The sequence below is a fragment of the Lagopus muta genome, chromosome 8, assembly GCF_023343835.1.
Source record: "Lagopus muta isolate bLagMut1 chromosome 8, bLagMut1 primary, whole genome shotgun sequence".
NCBI classification, from domain to species: Eukaryota; Metazoa; Chordata; class Aves; order Galliformes; family Phasianidae; genus Lagopus; species Lagopus muta.
Genome location: NC_064440.1, coordinates 3,984,319 through 4,007,198, shown reverse-complemented (window position 1 = coordinate 4,007,198; position 22,880 = coordinate 3,984,319). Strand labels below are relative to the sequence as shown.

The 22,880-nt window shown below is 35.7% G+C and overlaps 1 protein-coding gene across 2 annotated transcripts in view; it reads left to right on the top strand.

Moving 5' to 3' along the window:
- The window catches only part of ARHGAP15 (Rho GTPase activating protein 15), a 316,320-nt gene that overhangs the window by 41,659 nt on the left and 251,781 nt on the right, over positions 1–22,880 (top strand). For both annotated transcript variants that reach the window (XM_048952880.1, XM_048952881.1), the window contains 4 exons: positions 1,559–1,633; positions 5,677–5,738; positions 10,207–10,294; positions 15,989–16,078. In XM_048952880.1, coding sequence (XP_048808837.1) covers positions 1,559–1,633; positions 5,677–5,738; positions 10,207–10,294; positions 15,989–16,078 — 315 coding nt within the window. The remainder of the gene's footprint in view (positions 1–1,558; positions 1,634–5,676; positions 5,739–10,206; positions 10,295–15,988; positions 16,079–22,880) is intronic.

The window sequence follows — 22,880 nt, the reverse complement described above, 5'->3', positions numbered from 1 at the left end:
AGTTCCACCCAAAATCTAAAATGGAAAGACTGTAATCTTAGAAGTTCTCTCAATAGCATCAGCAAATCATTCTTGTTTACTCTACATGCTAATAAAACAGGAACATGACACTCCTGAAAACAAGATTGCAAAATACAGAAAATGTGGTCTGACATTTTTTTTCTCCCCAAAGGAGGGACTGCCACTAACTAAAGTATTCCTTATGAAAGCTCGATTGCTTAAGATGCAGAATATTAAGAGAGAAAAACACTTTAGGACACAGCCATGTCACCAGCTGTTACTCACCCTTAATGAAATTGTTAAGTGATATTCTTCATAAATAGGTCAGAGAAACTTTTGAATTGTGAAGAATGTTTTATCTCTTTCTTTGAAATGTTTGTATTAAATTTAGAACTGGTAATTCATTAAGCTCATTAGCTCTGACTAGGAGAGTAGAGCAATATCTGGGATATAGATTTCAAGGCTTAAATATGTTAGCGCTTACAAATAAACATGAAAGCAATATGTGGAGAAAAAAATATGGGATCATAATATGTTTAACTGCTTTTTGAGCGTGGCCCTCTGGATTAATTAAGAACATTTTCTATATTCAGACACTTAAATATAAACAGAATATATTATGACTTTCAGCTAACTCCGCTTCAATAGAGAAAAAGAGAATGCATTATGATGAATGCAGTGGAAACCAGTTGAAATTATTTTGTCATTCGCTTCTTGATTTCTGTCAAAGATGAGAAAATAACTGGATTTTACAGGATCCAAACTATATTATTTTTGAGTAATACCAAATTTAAGCAGTAAAAGTTTTGAAAAAATGTATACATATCTCTTGGTGACCTATTCTTTGTCATAGATTTGTAAAATTCCTCCTGTTCAGTAGAAGCCCCTGATTTGTGATCCAATTTTTATTTAGTCTTAACAATGTCTGGTATAATGTAATCTGACTTTGCAGAGTTAAATCACAGTTATCTTCTGGAAAAGAGGGAACTGGAGGAAACGAGGACTCAGCCCTCGGGAACAATTGTAGAATCAGAGTCCAATATTGCTGCAGCCTTCTAGACACGGAGAGTTAGAAATAGCCTTTAGAGCAGTTAAAACATAAGATGTATTCCATATGCATTCCCAAATATGTTTTAATTTCTTCAGAGACTCGCCCTGTAGTCTCGAGGTTCCAGTTAGCACCTTTCCCTTTCCTGTAAAATGGGGGCAAGATCACCTAACCAGAAGATTCTTGATGGAAGAGTCTCACTTTCAAACAATTTTTATCAATTGGTCAAGTTTTAGCTTTCTTTTCCAATGTCACATCATAAAAAAGCACATGTATGAGAAAGATCTTTAGGATTTAGTAGCTGTGCCTTTCTAATATCCAGGAAGGTTACCAAATACTGGGGTGAAATCAGTTTTCACAGAAAAGCTGTACTGAAAGAAGCCAGGTTTCCAAAACTACATCCAATACCTGGATGTACATGCCTGGTAGTTGTATTTATCAGTCCATCTTCATCTGTATATATTTGAATTTTCTTTGGAATTAAATCCCTACTTTTTTTTTCTTTTTTAGATAAATCGTCACAGAAGAAATCATTCCCAACATAACTTAACACTTGCAGACATCATCAGTACACCAGACCACACGGTAAGAAATTGCTTAACAGAACTGATAAATCATTCTTGCTCTTTAAAAGCTTGCAATGTAAATATTGCACGTTTCACTAAAGAATAAATACACGAGGTTTTGGATGCCTCAAGATGTTAAGGGATTTAAAGGACTTCGATTAATCAATAAAAGGAATAATATTCAAAGATACAAAGCAATTTGTATGGCTTGACTTTGCTGTTAACTCAGTCTACTAGGCTATTTCATCAGTAATAACACTCTAGATAAAGGAATGTAACCATGTCTTTGTCCACACAGAGTTGTTTTTCATTCCAGTATTAGTTTTTCTAAATGAAAGGGAGCACTACATTTACCACAATTTTCATGAAACTAAAATAATCTAGGGGGAATGAAAAGGGTAGAGAATTATTATTATTACTTTTACACTGAAAATATAATGAATATCCAAATGCAGATTAATTAAACACTTCTTTGTACTTTTATGTATATGGACTTTTAAGTATTAGGTTCAGAAACTTGCCATTCTTATAAATAAGAAAATTATGGAACCTATATGTGACCTAGAGGTAACTACTGTTTCTTACACTGTTCCTAATGTTTGTTCATTAGACAGAAACTCAAATATTTATACGTACAATTTTGCATTTTTTTTTCCCTAAATAACAAATTAAAAGAAAACAACAACAAGAACAACAAAGAACAGAACTACTCAATGTTTTTCTATGTTAATTCTTTCAGGGCATTTTGGGTTATATTCTCAACCTTCCATATGTCAAAAAGGTGCAGAAGGGGCAACATCTTAACAAGAAATGATGATATTTATTAAGACAGGAAAAAAAAACAGAGCATATCATTAAGATATATTTGGTATTCTTTTTAATCTAATGTCATCCATTTACAATAGAATCCTGAGCCATCATGGAAGTATTTCCTTCAAAATCTGTACGTGGAAAAAGGGATATTAACAGATGTTAGACAAGGAAAATACAGCTCCCTGAACAGAGATTATATGAATATTGGGGTCATCCTTGAAATCATTTATTTGTCTTGGTGATAAAGTCGTTTTGCAATTCTGTGAATACACTGTATGCTAATTACAGAGAACACTGTACACACTATTGAATAATGAAGACTGTGCTGATTTTCTTACAGACAGCACCTGTACTAGTTTAATTAAACCTATATATATATGACTTCTTTAACACATAGGTGTCTCATGTATAGCTTGTATTTCTGAACTGTTTAGTTTTGAGCTGTTTGAGTTTTAACAGAGAATGGATCTGAACTACAGGACTTAAATGGTCCATTTGCTAATGGATTTGATATTCTAGCTCAAGACTGCTGCATGGAACATATGATTGAGCACCAATATTTTCATCTGGAAACATATCCAATTTTTAACTTTCCAAAATGTAGGAACAGAGGTGATTCAAATCCAGTGTTGAAAATCACATTTGCCTTTAGTTTTGGATTGGTTAAAATAACAGTCTGGAAAGAGTGTTGGTAAACTTTGCAAGGATGAAATTTTGGGTCTGATTCAGAGAAGCAATCAACAGCTTGAATGGTTAGCCAATGCTCCTCCCAATTTCTGTTTCCAGATGGATAGAAATATTAAAAGAATAACCTTTCTCATATGTTATTTGGCATCTCTGGCCCTGGCCAAGCACCAGAAGATTTATTTTACAAAAATGAACAGTTAGGAGAGGAATACGTTTTTTCTAAAGATGTAAAATAAGTGTATTTATAAAAAAGAAAAAAAAAAAAGTATATGGACCTGAGGATTAAGTCTTATTTTAGTTCTAATATTTCACCCATCCATCACTAGATAAATAGTGACATGACTCTGCACAATAATCCTCATAACTTTCTCTCTGGATTTTCTATGGCAATGATATGCATGATAGGAATTTGCATGTGATAAGTACAAATTAGAGAAAATTCACACACTAATACCTATGTACACATTTGAGAATATCACCTAGATCATTGTCCACAGACCTTTTCATTGGTATGAACAGATATGTGTATATATTTCATTATAATCTATATTACAAGCAACAGACAAAATCTATGGTGATAATCAAATGTTTGTTAATAGCATGAATGATATTTTGTGCAAGTAAAATAAAAGGTATGTTTGATTTAAAAACTCTTATGTTGCAGGTCAAAGCATGTTTTATTGCCATTTAACAGCTTTGCAGATGGAAAAAAAAAAACTATTGAAATTGGTACAAAATCATCTCGTGATGAAATTTCCTATAAGACCATGAGGAGTTACTAATACTCCAGATAGGCACTGAGTCAGCAGTGTTTGAAACTGAAAGCAGGCTTACTGTGAATCACTGTTTTACTTCTGGAAACGCTGAGGTGTCCCTCTGTTCTCTTTTTCCATTACTAACATAGTCAGGGCATCCTAAATTAATGAGAAAGCAATTCAGTAAGTTTACTTGAATAATTTTCTTTTTTCTTTTAGTTTTTCCTAATACAAACTTACATAGTCCTCTGAAACATCCCAAAGCCTATATCTTGGCTTTATAAGGATTGCTTAAGCAGATTGTACAGAAAGTATGACCAAGTGGCTTTTAGTTTTGCTGTTTTAGAGTGCATGTGGAGCTATAGAGGACCACAAATTGAAAGGGAGAAATAAAAATGAAGAACAAGTGTAGGATTCACTTTTAGTATTCCAAAACTCAAATGCAACAAAGATCCTGTGCAATCTAGTGCTGCAGCCTCATGTTTATCCAACATTTTGTGGCCTGTTCAGACACAAAAAAACAAAGGGGTCAAATTTCAGAAACTGTGTGGTAGAAATTCTGAGTTGCAGTTTGAAGCTGTGATTGAACACCTGGTGGGAAGGCAGGGTCAACCCAGCGGAGCACAGGTGCAAGCAATGTACCAGAGTGATTGGAAGGGGTGGAGCAAGGATCTGCCCCAGACCTCATTTAAGGGTTGGTAGTGGGGGTGGGGGGATCTTTTTGGAGATCTCTGTGTACCTTAAGCCTTCTGAAGGTAAGCAGCTTCTTTTCTTTATTTTTCTACCTACTGCTGTTGCATTTGGGTGAATCCTTGCTTGCTGCAGACTGGGATCTTGCTGTTCTGCTGTCACTGTTATGCTTTTCATCATTTTACAAACTGCAATAGCAATGCAGGGATCTCTGCAGGTGGTATCAGATTGCTAGTATCACATACTGTTTTGTGTAGGTGCTAGCTAAGGGCTTTGCCTTCTTGGATGTGTTTTGGAAAATGGACATCATAGCTGTGATTTCCTCTGTTTATAGTTCCAGTTTCAGATTTTATGTTGAAAATTGACCAACCACTCGGTTTGGTTTTCTGCTATAGCATGAGATCGTTTAGTTCAGCTGGGAACTTGAAGACAGTTTTTCCTGCACGCAGTCACACACACTCCAGTAAAGTGTGACCTTTTAAAGGCTGTGAGGGTGAGATCCTCAGTGCTATATTTCATCCAGAAGGCAGCACCACATAAAAGTACAATGTCTTCCAGCATCTTCAGTGAGCTCTGTTTTCATACTAACTCAAAGCAAAATGTGGCACAGATGGAGGCAATGGGATTTTTCCTGTTGTACCCATATTTGGCACTGCTCTGACATTGGTTGGCCTTAAACAGAAATCTCTTTACACTGTAAGAATCAAGAATTATTTACATTATAGTTTCGTAATAACTATGAAGGAAACATGAACTCCTACAATTCAATATATTAAATGACATAATTTACTTACAGTGTATTTTAATTTTTTTTAACTTATAACCAGAAACTTCACATGCATTACTGTAAGTTATTGGTTGAGTTAGCAGAAAAGTATTATCAGAAGCTTTTCTTCCAGATTAATTCTGTGTACTAATTGACTTTGCAAGTTGTTTGTGTACTTTCAAAAGAACTGACTGTAACAGAAAAATAAATGGCTAAAGTGAGAATTAATGATAAAATATACCCCTACTAGATCAGTTAGATGTGGACTCTTGTGTGTGTACTAACTAAATGGATACATTAACCTGAGTAAATTATGTGGTTTTGATCTATTTTTCTTTTCCTTTCTTGTAGGTGGTGGAGAAAGAAGGATATCTTCTAAAAGCTAAAATAGCAGACGGTGGCAAGAAATTAAGGTATTATATGTAAATGTTTCAGAACTTATCAGTTGTAAACACATATCCACTCTGAATTTTAAGTATATATAGCTATTACTGTGGCTTATAGCCAAAATGACTTTATTTCGGCATTAACCCAATGTGTGATCAGCTTTTGGAGTGTTACAGTCTTAGAATGCAAGTAACAACATTTAGCAGGCTGATTACATGTAAGGAGCATGTGTTATATGCCATATGCATATTAAAGACAGCTTTAAAACACCACACAAACTAATATTTCTTCAAGTGGGAAAACTGTAGGTGCTCTGTGTGTGCTTCAGGAGTCAAGGATGGGATGTAGGATGTGAGGAAGCCTAGGCAGGACTATCAACAGCAATCAGCATTTATTTCCTTAACACTATTTCTGCTAAAAATAATATGAATATTAGCTATTCATAGAAATATTTGCTATCACTTGCTGCATCTAAATGTCCATAAGGTGGTAGCAGTGATGTGATCAGCGTCTTGTACAGTACCAATGGTCATTAGAGATTAATATGAAATATTATATCTTCTGCCTGGAGAAATAAGTTAGTGTACATACAGTGATAATCTGTAAAGGTCTTGGAATTTTTATTTAAGTAAGTCTGGATGTCACCATGTCCATTCACCTTTTTACTTCAAACTAGAATGCTGTCTACCCATAGCCAAACCTACTACTGGGTACCCTGCAGATGGTAACACATCAGAGAGTGGTGACACTTGCACTTCGGGAAAAGGCACCAAAGCCAGTAATACTTCATACCACGCCTGGGCCAAAGCTTCTGCAGGGTGCATGTAGGATGGCATGATCTGCCAGTAAGGCCAGACCAGAAAGGAGCATTAACTTCCCAGTAAGAACCGATGCCTGTAGGAACCCTTAGCACAATACATCCCCACAGCTAGGCACTGCACATCAGTTTGCCACTGGCACAGGGAAGAGGCAACCTAGCATGACTGCTGCTGTTTTAAACAGTACTGAAAGATCTCTTATCTTGGAAGAAAAAAAAAAAAAAGCCTTAGAAATTGAAAGCAGCGCTGAAGCTATAATGTGCTGCCATCAGGTGTTCGTTTGACAGAATGCAAATGCTGCAGCAGCTCTCAAATAGGACTCATTTCAGTGCAGGAGTGGTTAGCTTTCAGGAGCTGTATTTTAAACTGTAACTTTAATGTCATGGATATAGGTGAATTCAAGCAATGTGCTTGTTAAATCTAGCTGGATTTTCTCTGTGTATTGATGTTTATGGGTCTTTATGCAGACAAAGCATGGGTGCTAATGATTTATCTACTTAGTGTACACTTTATCAGATTCCTCCTTTCACTTCCCTAAACTTGTTCACTGACTAGAGGTGACTTATTGAATAATCTTAGTGTGATGTGGAAGAAAAAGAAAACTACATTATTGTGAATGGGGAAAAAAAAACCCTACAATATTGTGAATGAAATTTTCTGAAGAAATTGAAAGTCCTAGGTCACTGCTTATATGGGAACAAATACAGCATCCCCATCTGTAAAAAGACTAATGCACCTTAAGGAATTTGCTTATTCTTTTTAAATCTGAGTAATAAATGCTTGAAATAGAAAACGTATTTATCAGATTGTCCATATACTTCTTAATTTTAGGTCACAAAAACAGTGGAGTTCTGATTTTTTAAAATGTAATTTTTAAAATGAAATGACTGTAATATAAAAGGACTAGGGAATTTGAATATAGAGGAAAAAATATCAGATATCATGGTGGATTTCATATGCATTCTCATCACTAATACATTTCACAGAGTCAGAGAATTGTAGAGGTTGGAAGGGATTTCCTGTAGTCTCCTGCCAAAACACTAAATATCCTTTTCTCTCATGAAATTAAAGCATTCTCCCTTTAAACTTCAGAATGAAGTATAGGTAAAACCTCTTATCCAACATTTTTTTAAGAGATACTTTGTAAAGTGAAGTAGAAGAAGAGCATTTGCTCCCATTGAAGGTATCTGGTGAAGGACCTTTTCCAATGGGCAGTGGGTAATAAGGTAGGCAATGATGGGAACCAAGTCTGGTCAGTCACAGTATTTGATGATCTGCATCTGAAAGGATCCGACAGACTTTGTGTACAGGCTGCTAGCTACTGGCAAACTGGTATTCCAGCTCCTGCTACTGGAGCCAGTGGGAATCCCAGTGTGAGGTGCTGGAGTGAGCTCTCCTACTCCCAGCTGTTGGAGCAGAATGGTGTGTGTCCTGACTGTATCTGCTTTATGTTAGTCCTGCATGTAAATGCTGCTGGGGTGGATTTTTTTGTCTGTTTTAGTCAGTATCCTATGTGTATCTGTATATTTCTGAGGTACGTGTACAGTTTTGATACTGGTTGAGCCTGATGTCAGGCATTTGATGTAAGTTGTGTGCTGAATGTAGGCTGTGTACTAAGGATTTTAATCCCCTAGTAATCCATAATTAGGCAGTATATCCAACCCATAGGAAAATCTGTTTAAATCAGTGCACAGTAGCCTTGGCTGCTTACTTGCAAGACCTTTTATGAGTAGGGAGGAAAAAAAAAAAGAAATTAAGAACTGAAGCTGTGCTTACCACTAGACAACTTGTACTCATTGCTTTGATGGTGATTGTTAGCTGCAGTGCTTATTTCACAAAGACACTGTAAAAAATAATTAGTTGAGGTTGAAGTGTTCTTAATGCCAATATGCGCAGTCCTTGGCTGTGAGCAGAACATAGTTCACATTAGCTATGGATACAACTTCATAGTTGTAATAAACTTAGCTGGATATTTCAAAGTGACATACAAACACTGGAGAATAATATATCTTCCCGGTCAGTTATTTTTCTTATTCTGTATATTTCTTTTTTTCCTCAATTGACATAACATTAAGAATGCAGTCCTATTTTCTTCAAATCTGTTCCTCTAATTCACTGAGAGGGTTGTTTGTTTGTTTTCCACCTGTAGGATATATTTTGGGGATGAACTTTATTGTGCTGGGTGAAATCTTGGCCGCACAGAAATGAGCAGGAGTTCTGCTAATGTCAGTGGAATGAGGGCTTCATCTGTAAGAGTGGTTATACTCCTTTGTACTACATAGGGAGATAATTAAAAGAGAAACAACCTGTTATTGTGCTTGATGCTCAGTTTGATGCCATATTGAATGCAGCTGAGCTTTGAGGCACATCTGAAATTCAACATTCTAATCAACATTCTAAAAAAAAAAAAAAAAAAAAAAAAACACACAACCAACAGCTCAACTAAGACCATTGTAGCTAGAATGAAAAAATGAGCGTGTTTGATTTAGTTAGGATACTTAAATTTTGGGAGCTCGAAGAGACTAGAGAAGAAATAATAAGGACGAAATATATTTTGATGCTCCTGATGATAATGGTCAACTTCCTCCTTTTAAGACACCAGAATATTGTTAAAATAACCCGTTGGTCACATACATGTTGAAGTCTGTTCTAAAATATCAAGATTTGCAGTTTATATTCAGAAAAAGCAAACAGACAAGTTATGAGCATTTTTGTAAATAAGAAATGTTACGACCCCAAAATCAGAGAGTCAAACTTGCCTTTCATGTAAAAATTTGTCAGGCAAGATGCATTTATGATTATATGGTGGTTTGAAACATCACATTATGAATGCACATTATGAAGGCACTGGAATGGACTGCCCAGGGAGGTGGTGGAGTCACCGAGCCTGGGGGTGTTCAAGGAAAGGCTGGATGTTGTGTTGAGGGACATGGTTTAGTAGGAGCTATGGGGAATAGGTGAACGGTTGGACTGGATGATCTTGAAGGTCTTTTCCAACCTTGGTGATTCTATGATTATGTATAATATATAATATAATTTCTCTATGAGTTTGATTATTGTGTTCTTCTGTGCAGAGAGACACCGTTTCCTCTATCCATGTGTATTTTGGTTTCTTCTCCCAGGCTCCAGCAGTTTACCAGCACATTAGGCTGTATTATAACCTCCCCGTGTTTTACAAAACTGAAATCTTTCTGAAATACCATTCTTTTCTTTCTTTTTTTTTTTTTCCTGTGGATTTTTTGTTTTGAAACCAAGCAAAAGTATTTTGGACCTTTCAGAACAGACCCTTTACTGAGCCCATGCAGTTGGACCAAATTGTCTTTATTTTTTCTTTCTTGATTCTATTTTAAATAGTAGTTATCAGAAGGGCATAAGCTATTGGAACACTGTTAGCAGGTGTGAATAATCCCTCTGCTTTCCTGTGGTTGAGGCACCTTGGTGCTAAAAGAAGCAGGGGGGGCTTTAAAATGGGAATGAGAGGAAACAAAGCCTTCATGCTTTCCTGTTAGGCCACACTCGTATCATAATTACAATGGTACAATTTCATCAAGACTAGCAGTAGATTGAGTTCAGACCACTTTTTCTTTCTGAAATGAAAAACCGTGTCTACAGATGAAACAATTCTTACACTCTGCTTGCGTGTCTTGCTAATGATTTTTATTATTTTATTTTTAAGGAAAAACTGGTCCACGTCTTGGATTGTTCTTACTTCAAGGAAAATGGAATTCTACAAAGAATCCAAACAGCCAGCGCTGGCCAATCTGGTAGGCAATCAGCCATTCAATACGCTCAGCTTTGCAACTGTTACTTCAGTATTAAAGACTTTGCTGCTTATATAATGCAAGTTCAAGAGTGAAGCTGGCAACCTTCAAAGACCTGAGAGCAGCTGAAGGAAAATGCCTTGATAAACTTTTAATCAGATGTAGAGTATGAGAAGAAATAGGCCTTAGCACGTCCTTTATTAAGAGGTGCATTTTGAGAATAATTGCGGAGTGAGACAAATGGCGAGTGACTATCCAGTAATGTGAAGGTAACACTTTAAATTAAGGTGTCATTCATAAATGCTTTATTCTTATTTATGAAAATGATCACTAAATGCAGCTAGTTCCTCAAATAATGTATTATAAAGTATGTTATAAAATGCATTAGTAATAAATGCTTAACAGATGATGCGATGAGAATCTGTTGCGAAGGATATTGTGAGATGCAAATTGTATTAAACCATGTATGTGCATCTTTAATACATGAATTTAAGTTATCTACCATCCTATAAAGTGGCTTATACATTAATAAATAATAATAAATTATTTATAAATGGCACCTTAATACAGGGTGTTACCAAAGCAGAAAACACTGTAAGTTAGCAAAGTGATTTTTTATCACAGTATAAATGTGACATCTACCATATCCTGCTAACCTTCCTGAATATTTCTATGACTCCAGCTAATGCAGCTAATGCAATTTCTGTAGCCTGTAGTTACTACAAAGTGAAATTTGCAGTACCTCTTTATTGTGCCCCAAGGAAAGACCACTGATCTTAGTCTTTGGAGATGTGACAGCTACGTTGCACAAGCAATAATGGCATGTATCCCTTCAGTGCTAGTTACTGTGGAGTTTGAGCCTGCAAATCTGAACATGGGCAACAAAAGGGGATTTTGGTAAATGTGTGACACTGTGGGCAGAAAAGGGACAGGTTTGACAAAGCCCTATTGTGAAAGGCTCTCAAGGCCTGATCAAACCTGTCATATCTTATTGGCATGATGGGTGGCCACAAAGGTGCTCTCTTTGGCAGGAGTCACAAAGAATAAGCTATTTTTTATTCTGTGGCAGGTGATAAAACCCTTTTTTAACGTATTTTTTTAACCTATATGTTCTTGATCTAAATGTTATCTCCTGCTGTGAAATCAGCTTTAAATATTGCCTTTTCATGCTTCGTTTTTTTGGAAAGGTGAGGGTTATAGCAAAAATATATTTAAAAAAAAAAGTGAAATAATAAAAATAAAGGATAGAATCTAATACTATCTGCTTGTTTGTGCAGGTGCATCAGGTAAGATAACACTTCTCTGAAGCCATGAGAACAGTATAGCATAAGTTAATATACTTTCTTCCAAAGTCATGTTTACCTTAAATTAGCTTTTTCTGTGTGTGTGTGAGTCTAAAATACATCCTTTAAAACAGATAATTTATTAGCTTTCTTTTACTTCTGGGTGAGTGTTGCTGTCATACAATCAATATATTTGGGAAACTAATTCATGTTATGCTCAAATTGCATTAAACTAACAAACTCCAGAATATGTTCTTCCTTAATGCAGTGCAAGTTAGAAGATATCAAAGGGATCATTTTGAACAAATGTTTTTTGGTTTTTTTTCTTTTCCAAAAGCATCTAAAAGCAAAGTCTTCAAGATAAAGACACATTCATGAGAAACATTTATGGCTGAGTTATGCATAGAAGGAAGGAAGCTTTTGCAGTGTTTTTGGTACTCATCTGAAGGATCTGATTCAATGAGGTTGTGAGCCACTTGGCTCTAATTCATAGAGTGGGGGCCAAAATGAACGCAGGGGCTGCTTAGCTCAGCTCTGGATGCACCTTGTGTTTTGTACATTCAGTCTTTCAGTGCCAAGATGGTAAATGCATTCCGTTCTATGTTAGATCTGAGCAATAGGGTTGTACTCTCTAAATGAGTTGAAGATGCATTTTCTGTCTATTGCATTTAACTTCTATGCAGTTGGAAATAAGTAAATTAGACAAAACTTGGAGGAAAAAAAAAACAAACACAACAGTCATCTCAACTTTCTAAGCAGAAATTTCACACTTTTACAAAAAGAAAGCTAAGCCAGCACAGTCATTTCACCTGATCAAGCAAATGCAATGTTTATTTCCTTTGTAAACCATTTAACCAGATATGATTTCCTTTCCACTATCAAAATTATATAAAAAGGCTTCTTTAAAAATCATTTGTTTCCCAATCTTCTTTTAGTTTATTTCAGGAAAAAAGGAAACTCAACCATTAATTTAATACAGTAATGGAAGCAATGCTCATTTACTGTAGTATTAAATATAACAAAGCATTTTTACTGTTAGCAGGAAAAAAGAAAAAAAAAAAAAAGCTTTGTATTATGAAGATATTAATTTATTAATTATTTGTTGTTAAATAAATTATGTGAAGATTTAAAATAAGCCAGCATCATTATAAGAGGAAAATCTCACAATGAAGGCAACAGAAGAGACGGAAGTGGTAGCACACTTTATTCATACCTCTTCTGAAGATAATGTAACATGTAGAGGTGATCTAAAATTATATTTACCAAAATCTTTAATATTCAAACTTAAACAACTAGTCTTTCTGAAAAGTTCTTGTTGTTCATTTGTACAACAGTGTGTGTAAGATCTTTCCTATTGATTTCAATGGAGATGTCTGAGAGTTGTAGCTTTCCAGTGAAGGTAGTGATATCTGATATTACACATAGTAATAAAAATAATAATGGTCACTAAAGTACATAGAGGAGAGATCCATAATATATATACTTGTTTGCTGTAAATGGAAGTTTGCATCCCACATAGCTAAATCACTGTCTTTTCCTCCTGCTTTGACTGTTTGTTGCCATGCTTTAGATATGTTTTCTTTTTTGGTGCTCATAAGAATATAACTTACTTTTGGTTTTAAATTAAGGACATTGTGATTGAAACAGATCACAGCTTCACTCTTTCTAACCAGCATTAAATTTTATTATCGATTGGCCTCTCTGACCAAGAAAAACTAGACTGTTTATTTCTGCAGATAGTTTATTCAACAGAGGTTATTTTAACCTCAGGTTATTAGCCCATCTGCAAAGTAATTTAGTGAGTGAAAATGCTGCTGAAATCCATATTCATGTTGCAGAAGATTTCATTGCAGCAGACACTTGTATCAATTTACAGCATAACTCCCTCCAACAACACTGATATAACATAATTGCTCTGACTGCAAAACACAAAGCAAGGACATGGAGTACTCAGGCTTTCACGTTAACCTTAGTTTACTCTCTTGCAATATCTCTGAGGAAAACAGTATGTAACAGGACAATGTTTAGGCCAGAATGAATTTCTCGGCTTTTTTCCTGAGTTCTCTGTGGGTTGAAGCAGTAGTCATTAGTCTCCATTGTGCAGAGCTCCATGGGTGCAGCAGAAGGGCTGGCATACTCAACCAGAACTGCATGATCTGAATGATTTTGCATGCAGTTTTAATCAGGGGCTTTATATACAGTACCATACTCCTGACCTGTGGGTGTTCACAGACACCTCCTATCCTGTTGTGGTCAGAAATGCTGAGTTCCCCAAAAGAGAAGTTTTTGAGTTGTTTGCACACAGCAGAAGCGTGTTCGTCATCTTAAAACCCTGAGGGAAAGGGAGATGCATACCCTTACCCTTTTCTTCTACTGATTACAGAACCAGAGCAGTAAATGAACTCCAGTTTAAAGCAACGCACTGTATGCACTTAAACACACAGGAGTTCAGCTTCTACCACTTCTTGCAGTCACAGAAATTAGAAAAGTAGTAAAATCCTCTGAGGTTCACCATTCCATCCAGTAAAACTTCCACCAATGGAAGTACTTTCTATTGGTTTTCTCACTTCAGTATGTGATGCTGTGGTAGTTTTCCTGGGGGAAACACTCTATAGCCCCCGCATCCTTCATCATCAAGAAACTATTTCCTTGTTCTTTGTCTATGCTTGAATTGCTTATTTTCAGCTCATCATATGCTTCTGAAATCACTCCGCTTTCTCTGTTGATTAAATAAAGCTGCCTTCGTTGTTCAAGTATTGGTGGACTTCATGTTGGTTAGTTTTTGTTTTGCAAGAAACCCATCTGACCCATCTTTATGAGGCTGTGTTGTTTGTGGGGAGGGTATTGGAGCAGCACATCTAGTTGTCCCATGAGTTACTGAGGAGGAAGCATTCCTAAGCTGTTGCCTGGCTAAGCAGAGCGAGCTACTACAACACTGGAAGTTTTTTTTCTTTCCCTATTTGCTTTTACTAATAGTGATAATTTTACTTGATTGCTTCTTCCTTGCAAATAGTAACTCATAAAATTTCACAACGCTTTTGTAGAATTAAGTATCAATACTGTTCTGATCTGCTATTAGAATTTAGAAAAGTTAAGTTCTTCTCCGAGACCAGACAGGAAGTCTGAGGCAGAGCTGGGGAAAAAATCCAAACCCTCCTCTTCCAGTGGTTTAGCCACAAGAATATCTTTCTGCTTTGAATAACATATTTTTTCTGCAAAGAATAATAATAATAAAAAGGAACAAAGGTACACTAGACCCTCAGTTTTAGAGGATTTGAACCATGGTAGTTTGGCAAATGGAGACCGTAATTACAATTCCAGTATGGAGAAATGGCTGAATTTTGACTGACTGCAAATTATCTGACCAGGATTTCTTACTTCAGTCCTTTTAACCTAAATAGATCCTTTTCCATCCATCTCAAAAGCATCCTGCAGAACACACATTATTTTTAGCCTTTAATAACAACATCAGAGAAATTTAGTTCTCTGTGTTTGGAAAACTGATTATGTGGTTGATGCTGCACTGGCCATTACAACTTCTATTAGGCTGCCAATGCTATTTATTTTTCTTAAGGTAAAATGTCATAAGAATAATGGAGTAAGTTTAGTAACCTAGCCTATGAAGTCTAATCTAAATGACAAGGGTTTTGTCAAAACTGTTGCACAGATGAAGTCTCTGAGAAGATGCTTAGATGGTAAATGAGGATTATTATACTGTGCTTTACACTAACTTCCCAGAACATAAATGATACAGGCAAAAACAAACAAACAAAAAAAAAACCCTGCTCTTTGAATTATTTTCATCCATATGGAGGAACTGGGGAGGCAGAACTATGTTGCTCAGGGATGCACGAACTGACATTGAAGTAGCGCTACATGAAGCTACCCTTATGTGTTGAGCTCTTTCTGGGTGTCACACATGTCCTTGAAGCTTTCATTTTTTAGAGCTAGAAATGGTAATTTGTTTGGAGAAAGGAGATAGCTTGTCTTACAGACGCAATGTACGTTCTTGTCTACTTTCTGTCCTTTCCAGCTTCATCAGTTTCAATTTGCAGTTGGAAAATCCACAAAGCATTATCTTGAATGGCTTTTCATGAGGTTTTGAAAAGTAAGCAATTAAAAAACTCTGGTCAGTGTGTGTATGCATTTGTGTTTTGATCTATTGTATATTAGACATTTTCATTTTTTAACTATCTACATTTAAAATTAGGTATGCAGTGTAAGAACCTTATTTCTCAGTTAACATCTTGAGAATAATTATCTAATAGTACAAAGGAACAATGAACTCTTCTGAGTAATGCCAAAAGCTTCACAACAATAATCTTTTGCTTAAACTTGATCTATTCTTAATGTATAGGATCTTGTCCATTTGTGGAAAGTCAGGTCATATTCACAGTTAATTTTTTCTTTGCAGAAACCGGGATATAAACCTGAGTGTGTGGATTTGTGTGGTGCTCACATTGAGTGGACCCCAGAGAAATCCAGCAGAAAGAATGTCTTTCAGGTAAGAAGCAATGCATGCATTTCATTGCTCATTTGAGTATAAACTCTGCTAAACTAAGAGGTAGGATTTATTTCCTTGGTTTTAAATAACTGGAGTCCGACTTAATACAGCATTTTTCCTGCTAATATAGGAGTGTAACATTTTATCAAGCATTGGTTTACTATTTTTCTAAGGGAAGGATTTCTGATGACTGAGTTTCCTAAACACTTGAGAACCTGTTGATTTATTGATTAATGCTCTATATTCAATTTGTTTTTAAAACTTAGTAGGTAATTGCTTGGAGTTCAGGCCTAGAATCTTGACCCAAAGGACTTCCATAAACACAACTTCTTCAAACTGCTTATACAAGCATTGCTCCAACACAGTGTGGTTACTCTGTTTATTTTTATTGCTGTTCAGGGTGCTCAGACAGTGATGACCCAGGTTCATTTCTGGAGAGGGAGTGGAGCATGGTATAAGCTTGCTTCTGTCAAGGCCAACATAGAAATATATACATTTCTCATCGGTCTATCCTTCATTGATGGAAATAATGTTATTTAATTACTACATCTAAATCTGTTGAATTGAAAGGTAGGACCAAGGCCTTAGGAGATGAAAGAATTAGAAGAGTGTTATTGTAAGGTTAACACTCTGGGATCTAGAAGCCAAAAGAGTTTAATGTAACATTTTCAGTTTTTCAACATAATCCTGTTCCTATGAATATCGCTAGAAAGATTTCTTTTTGTTTCACTGGAAGTTGCATCAAGTCACATCAAAATATTATTCTCTATGAATTGAGTTGTTTCCCATAGTTCTAAAATGAAGGTTTTTTTTAACAATCTAAACAATAAAGGGAAGAGAGACATAGAAGCAAACATGCTGGGGTCAAGATACTGTTAGTTATTGGATAGTCCTTCTGCATCATCACCAAGTGAAACTGTACCTGGCTCTGGGATTTAATCACTACACAAAGAAACCCCCAAGGGATCATACACATCTTGCTGAGAAGAAACCTCTTTGGCTCAGTTGGTGTTACAAAGAGTTTTTCAAGGTTTATTTTTCTAGACATCTTTTCCAAAGTGCATGCAATATTTAGAAATATTCCTCATCTCCAAGACAGAATTACGCTTCTGTACCCCCCACATCCTTCAGGTTGTCTTGAAATAACACTTAAAGGTTTGTCATTTCCTAGGTATTTTTAGAATAAATATTTTGGTTTTGCTGTCAATCCTCAGCTTTTTCACTTCCAGAGTGATTAAGTATAACCTTAGCCTTCAGTCCTGAAACCCCCCGAGCACACTGACAAGTCTTCTGAGCTTCTAGGGTTTATTTCTCTTTTTGCATTAAGCAAAACTTCTGTTTAAAATGCATATTGAAGTGGTGATTCTTTTAAGCTAATACTTTTCCAATGCAAAGACAAATGAAGCTCTGTTATTGATTTATCCAACCTAGTTGTGTGAAGACTTTGCAATATATTTTCTTCTCACTTCTCTTAGTGTGAGGTGTAACTCCACTGAATCAGAATAATGTGAGAAAGGAAATTCATGTGCTACTGTTTGAACCCATTAAAACATGTCTTCGTCAAGCCAATAAGTGAGTGGGAGAGACATTAAGAAGTAAAAGCATGAGAGGAAGGACATATGTTAAGACACATTTTGAAAAGGGATGGGGCATTGTTTAGACAGAGAGCTACAAGAAGATTATGCCAGATGGTAAGAGTGAAAGAGGAGAAGGCTTTGGCATCAGTAGTGGTGACATTTTGGGAAAGGAAAGGACTGAAGGAGACTGGTGCTACATGAGCAGAGAGAGTGGGAAGGGGACGAGAGAGAGGGAAAAACGATTTATGAGATAGTCTGGAGGAAATCCAAGGCGAGTTTGAAAGTGAAGAGGTCAGTTTGTACCTGGATAATGAATTTTTCAGAAAAAGCTTCTGATGCTCTACCTATACCTAACAAATAGGAATAACATTGATAATGTACGTCAACATTCATAATTTGTTCAAATGAAAACAATGTGGACAGTTTTGTTTTTTGTTGTTGTGGTTTGTTTCTTTCCAACCTAAATATAGATGCATAGCATTAATATTTGATTAAATACATTAACTGACTAACTATGAGATGTTCAGAAATAAGTATAATTTTATCTCCAAAGTGAGGTTGTTTTTTGCTTCATTACTTTCTGAACAATAAAACATTATTTTCTGTTTCAAACAGAGAAATGTTGCTTTCTGCTAATGTGTTGCACTAGACGTAGGTGCAAAACTTTGAGTTTGATTTAGCCTGGGTGCTCAATTTGAGTTCATGAATTATAGATTAGAAATAGGAAATGAGTACTGTGATTTTGGCTTGAAGAAAAAGAAGGAAATCTTGAATTTAAAATTTAAGCCCATGACAGTTAATGGATGGTAACAAGAAGATGGAGTATAGGGGTATCATAAAGAAAATTAATTGGAAACATGATCGATGCAGGGGAAAAAAAGGGGAAACTGCGAGTAAATGAAATTCAGACAGGAAGATTTGGGTTTCTGGTCTTGATCATGAGGTTTTCAGCAGTGTTACTCTATTCGTTTTAATTGAGCTACTCCCTGTTTAACAGGATAAATCTGATCTGCCTCTCATACTATCTAATTTGTGCATGCATTCTATTTCTGTTCCTGTTGAACATATTAGGGTTTTTACAAGTATTCTTCGAGAGCAACCAAAAATATGCATGTCATAAAATATAACCTTCTGGTTTTTACTTCATTTATTTAATTGATGATCTAGCTAGCACCAAGGAAAAGAACTGGCTAGAAACAGCATTACATGTAGCAGTTTGCAGTGAGATACTATGCTGTTTGTTCTCACTGGCTGAATGACGTGATACACTAGGTCTTCATCAGAGGAGTGGTGAATAAAAGAAGATTTATGTTCAAATCACATGCTTTAAATATTTCTGCTAAGTGCTAGTTTGCTCTTTGGTGTTTAGCCTGAAATTTAAAGCACTGAGGATTAAAAGGATTACAACATAATCTTAAATAATCCTAAGTGTCATTTACAGAGAGATGGTTGTAATAACTAAATAAAACCATGTTAAGGGATGGCAGTGTTGTCAGTCAGCAACTGGAACAGAAACAGCACCTATGTCACTCTGGCATTCTCCTCTTTCCTGTATTTGGTTTAATTTTATATTGGTTAGTTGCCTTTCAATAAAAGTTACCAAAGAAGAAATTAATGCAATGAGTACTATGCAATGCAATCAGTACTAATAAGGTTGGCGAGGCATCACAAACTGGATAAGTTTGTAGCATTTCTCCATATTCATTGCTTTTTGCTTCTAGTAAGTTTTTCCACTGGAGTTTATTCCTCCCCTTACCTTACTTACCCTTGGATCTAAATCAAGCAGCCCTTTTAATTTCAAATTCAGCCCAGACATAGAAGATGTACTCTTGACCTCTGGCTTCACGATCCTTGAGCTTCATTAGCACAAAATCTTGTGGCTGCAGACTATTTCCTTGAAGAGGTTTTGGAAGATTTCTTTTGGATGATTCAAAAACGAAAAGGAGAAATAGGAGAGAGGTGAAGGGTGCAGTGAAAGGTTGTGAACAACATGCTTACGGATCATTAATACTGTTTTGTCCTCTTAATAGCACTAATCATTTAACTAAGACTTTTTTTTTTTAATTAAGTTTGTTTAGTGATTTTTCTTTTCTTTTCTTCCCCCCCCCCCCCCCCCCCCCCCCCGTTTACCAAGGTCGTTTTTAAGGAATATTTCATATGTGTAGCTTCTGAAGTTGGATACGCTGGCTCTTCTCATGTGTCTTGGTGTGATGTTTTTTATTTTAATTTTATGAACTTCAGCTATAAGGAGCCACTTGTTCACATGCAACTAAGAGTTATAAATGCATTTTATGAATAGGAAAACCTGTGTTTACAACAAGCTTACAGTATTTCAACAGTGAGACAGCTGAAAGTACAACTATACCTATGCATGATATGAAAGAATTTATCTCACAGCTGTTTCACATATAATAACATTTATGGCACTGATCTAGGGTAACTGTCTTGGCCTTGAAGCTACTCCAGCTTTGTCCATAAACATAATCTGAATTATAAGCTATTTTGTTCTACATACTGTGGGATCAGTATAGGATCTGAATGCCTCCCAGTGATGTTTGAAGTCTTCACTTTTTGCCACGGGAGGGATCACTTTCTGTTCCATGATCTTTCAAAAGGAATTACTGACAATGCATTGTGGAGGAATTTGGATTGTTATTGGTGTTTGGATTTCTTTTTATGATTTTAAATGCAAATGCTTCATAGAGGAAGCTGATTTAAGATGGATGTGAAGTTTCTGGTGGTCCTTATCACCAGCTGGAGCCTACTTCCCTGTCCAAAGTGTCTCTAGAGAATTCTACCTTCTAAGCCTGAGAATGCTCTTGTCTGCAGCTCATATAAGATGTACAGTAACCTTTGTTGACTTTGAATTAGATGTGCTTTAGATGGACCTGCTGTTATTTTACAAAAATAGCAACCCTACAAAGCTGTAGAGCATTTTGTCCCCTTCTGGAGCTTTCTGCTATGACTGAGGTTTAATTTCAGTAACAGGGGCCTGAATATATAATTGCTTAATTAAAAAACTGAGCTGCATCACTCAGTTATTAGCTGGTATCAGCAAGAGATGTTTTAAACAACAAACTTACAATAAATTTACAATTAGTTTTGGAAAAAAAAAAAAAAAATGGTGTTAATAATTTTGCTGATGTTCAAGTGCATGTATTTATGTAGGAATTGCAAGGTTTTTTAGTGGGATAGCTGAGAAATCTTCATGTGGCAGTATGAGAGTATTTCTGTATTCTTTCTTGCTATTGTCTCAGTACTGACTTGCTTTACTGACCTGCCAGTAAAACATAATGGGGTGATGTAGGCAATTTTTCTGTCGTCTTATATATGGTCTACCTTATTTTGTAATCAAAAGAATGCATTTTTTTTTCTTGAACATAATTGTCTTTATTCATTATGTTTTTCTTTTGAAAGCCGCATAGTATTTCCTATATTTGACATATATGCAGCCAAAGAGCAGAATGAGAGGTGTGGATAGTGGACACTAAATACATATGTTTATACTAATTTTGGAATTTTGGAACCTCTTACTCTACTTTTACAATAGAGAATTTCCATTGACTTTTTTTGAATTTCTCATTTGCTTTTTTTTTTTTTTTTTTTTTTTAAAGAGAGTCTTTATTAATATCTACTGATTGCCTTCTTCTCATTTCTTTAAGCCAGAAGTTACACATGAAACCAGGTTCTCTGTAGTTTGTTGTGCTGCTTCCCTGAGGTTTCAAATTTGGTGTGTCGTACAGTTCACAGCACAGTCTTTCTTAGTGTAATCTGTTCTCATAGCATGGAAACTGATCAGGATCTTAGGGAAGTAATGACAGAAGAGCTATTTTTTTCTCTGCATTCCTGTATGCTTAGTTCTTATTGTACACTGAAAAAAAAGAGATAAGTTAAACAGTACATAACACATGAAAAAGAATAATAGTAACCTTTTTCTTGGGGAAAGTTTTGGTGACAATATGAAATTGCACACGGTATGTGTTGTAAACATTATACATTTGCCTCCTGGAAATTTTAGCATGACATTTTGAGGTGATAAAGAGGAGAGACATTTAGATACCTGGGAAAGTTGTGTGGGTTTTCTTGTTGTTTTTTTTTCCCCTAAGAAAAGGGCAGATTTAATGGTAATTGGTTTACCTGTGCTGACAGTAGCTGTTCCCAAGGAGTTATTCCTGGTTATTAAAAAGCATAAAAATTAGATGCTGGGTGTGAGGGAAAAAGATTCTCATCTAGTCCACTGTAAGGAATGGACTTGAAACTGGGCATCCCATGTATGTTATGGGATACCCATTTTCATCCTAGTTTAGGAAGTGCTCGATGAGAAATTATCAGGCTTTAATCATGCTTTCCTTCTCTCAGCGGTTTTTCTCTCAGATTTTTTGTTCCCCACGTTATTCCAAAGTGGATTTTGAGAGGTAAGCAGCTCAGGTTGCTTTGTAAACACAAGTGGTTCAAGTATTAATAAAGCTACGTAATTACCACCAATAAGCAGGTGATTAAAACAAGAGGGATGTATTCAGCAGTCCTATAATACAAGCAGTGACAACAAAGATTTATACATAAACTGGAACACCCTGGATTTCATACATAGAAAACCGGTGGAAAGAAGCTGAAACACTTTGGCACCTTAAGAACATTTTTGCATTTTCTGTATCACACGGATGTTGGTGTTTTACATGTCCAATAGTTTATAAGAAAGCAGACAGCATTTCAGCAGGGCACAAAGTAGAAAGAGACTGGTCTGACAACTGTAGGCATTTAAAGGGCTCTCGGAAATGTACTCTTTTTAAAGGGAGGAGATTGATTGAAGGAACAGCCAAGCAGTGCTTTCTGTTCATGAAAGTGGGTATTGAGCAGGTAAAATATCATGGCTACAAAACTATAGCTAAAGTATTCTTCTCATTTCTATGCTTCCTGTTTCTACTTTTGGATAAGACAAAACTTTCACTAGTTTCAGCAAAGGTCTTATATATTTTGCAACTACAGTCAGGACAGGCAAATCTTTGTCTTTCTACTTCACATAAACTTTTATTAAAAACAATAATAATAATAATAATTTCTATTCACTGCCTTGTTAAAGATGTGAAAAATTTATTCCTGATACAAAATAGTGAAGGCTGCTTCTAATACATTTGTTTTTTCAGGTTGTAGCTGGCTATTTTCAAAAACAATTCAAAATTCTTAATAAAACTTTAGTTATTACTCAGCTGATTAGCAATTAAATA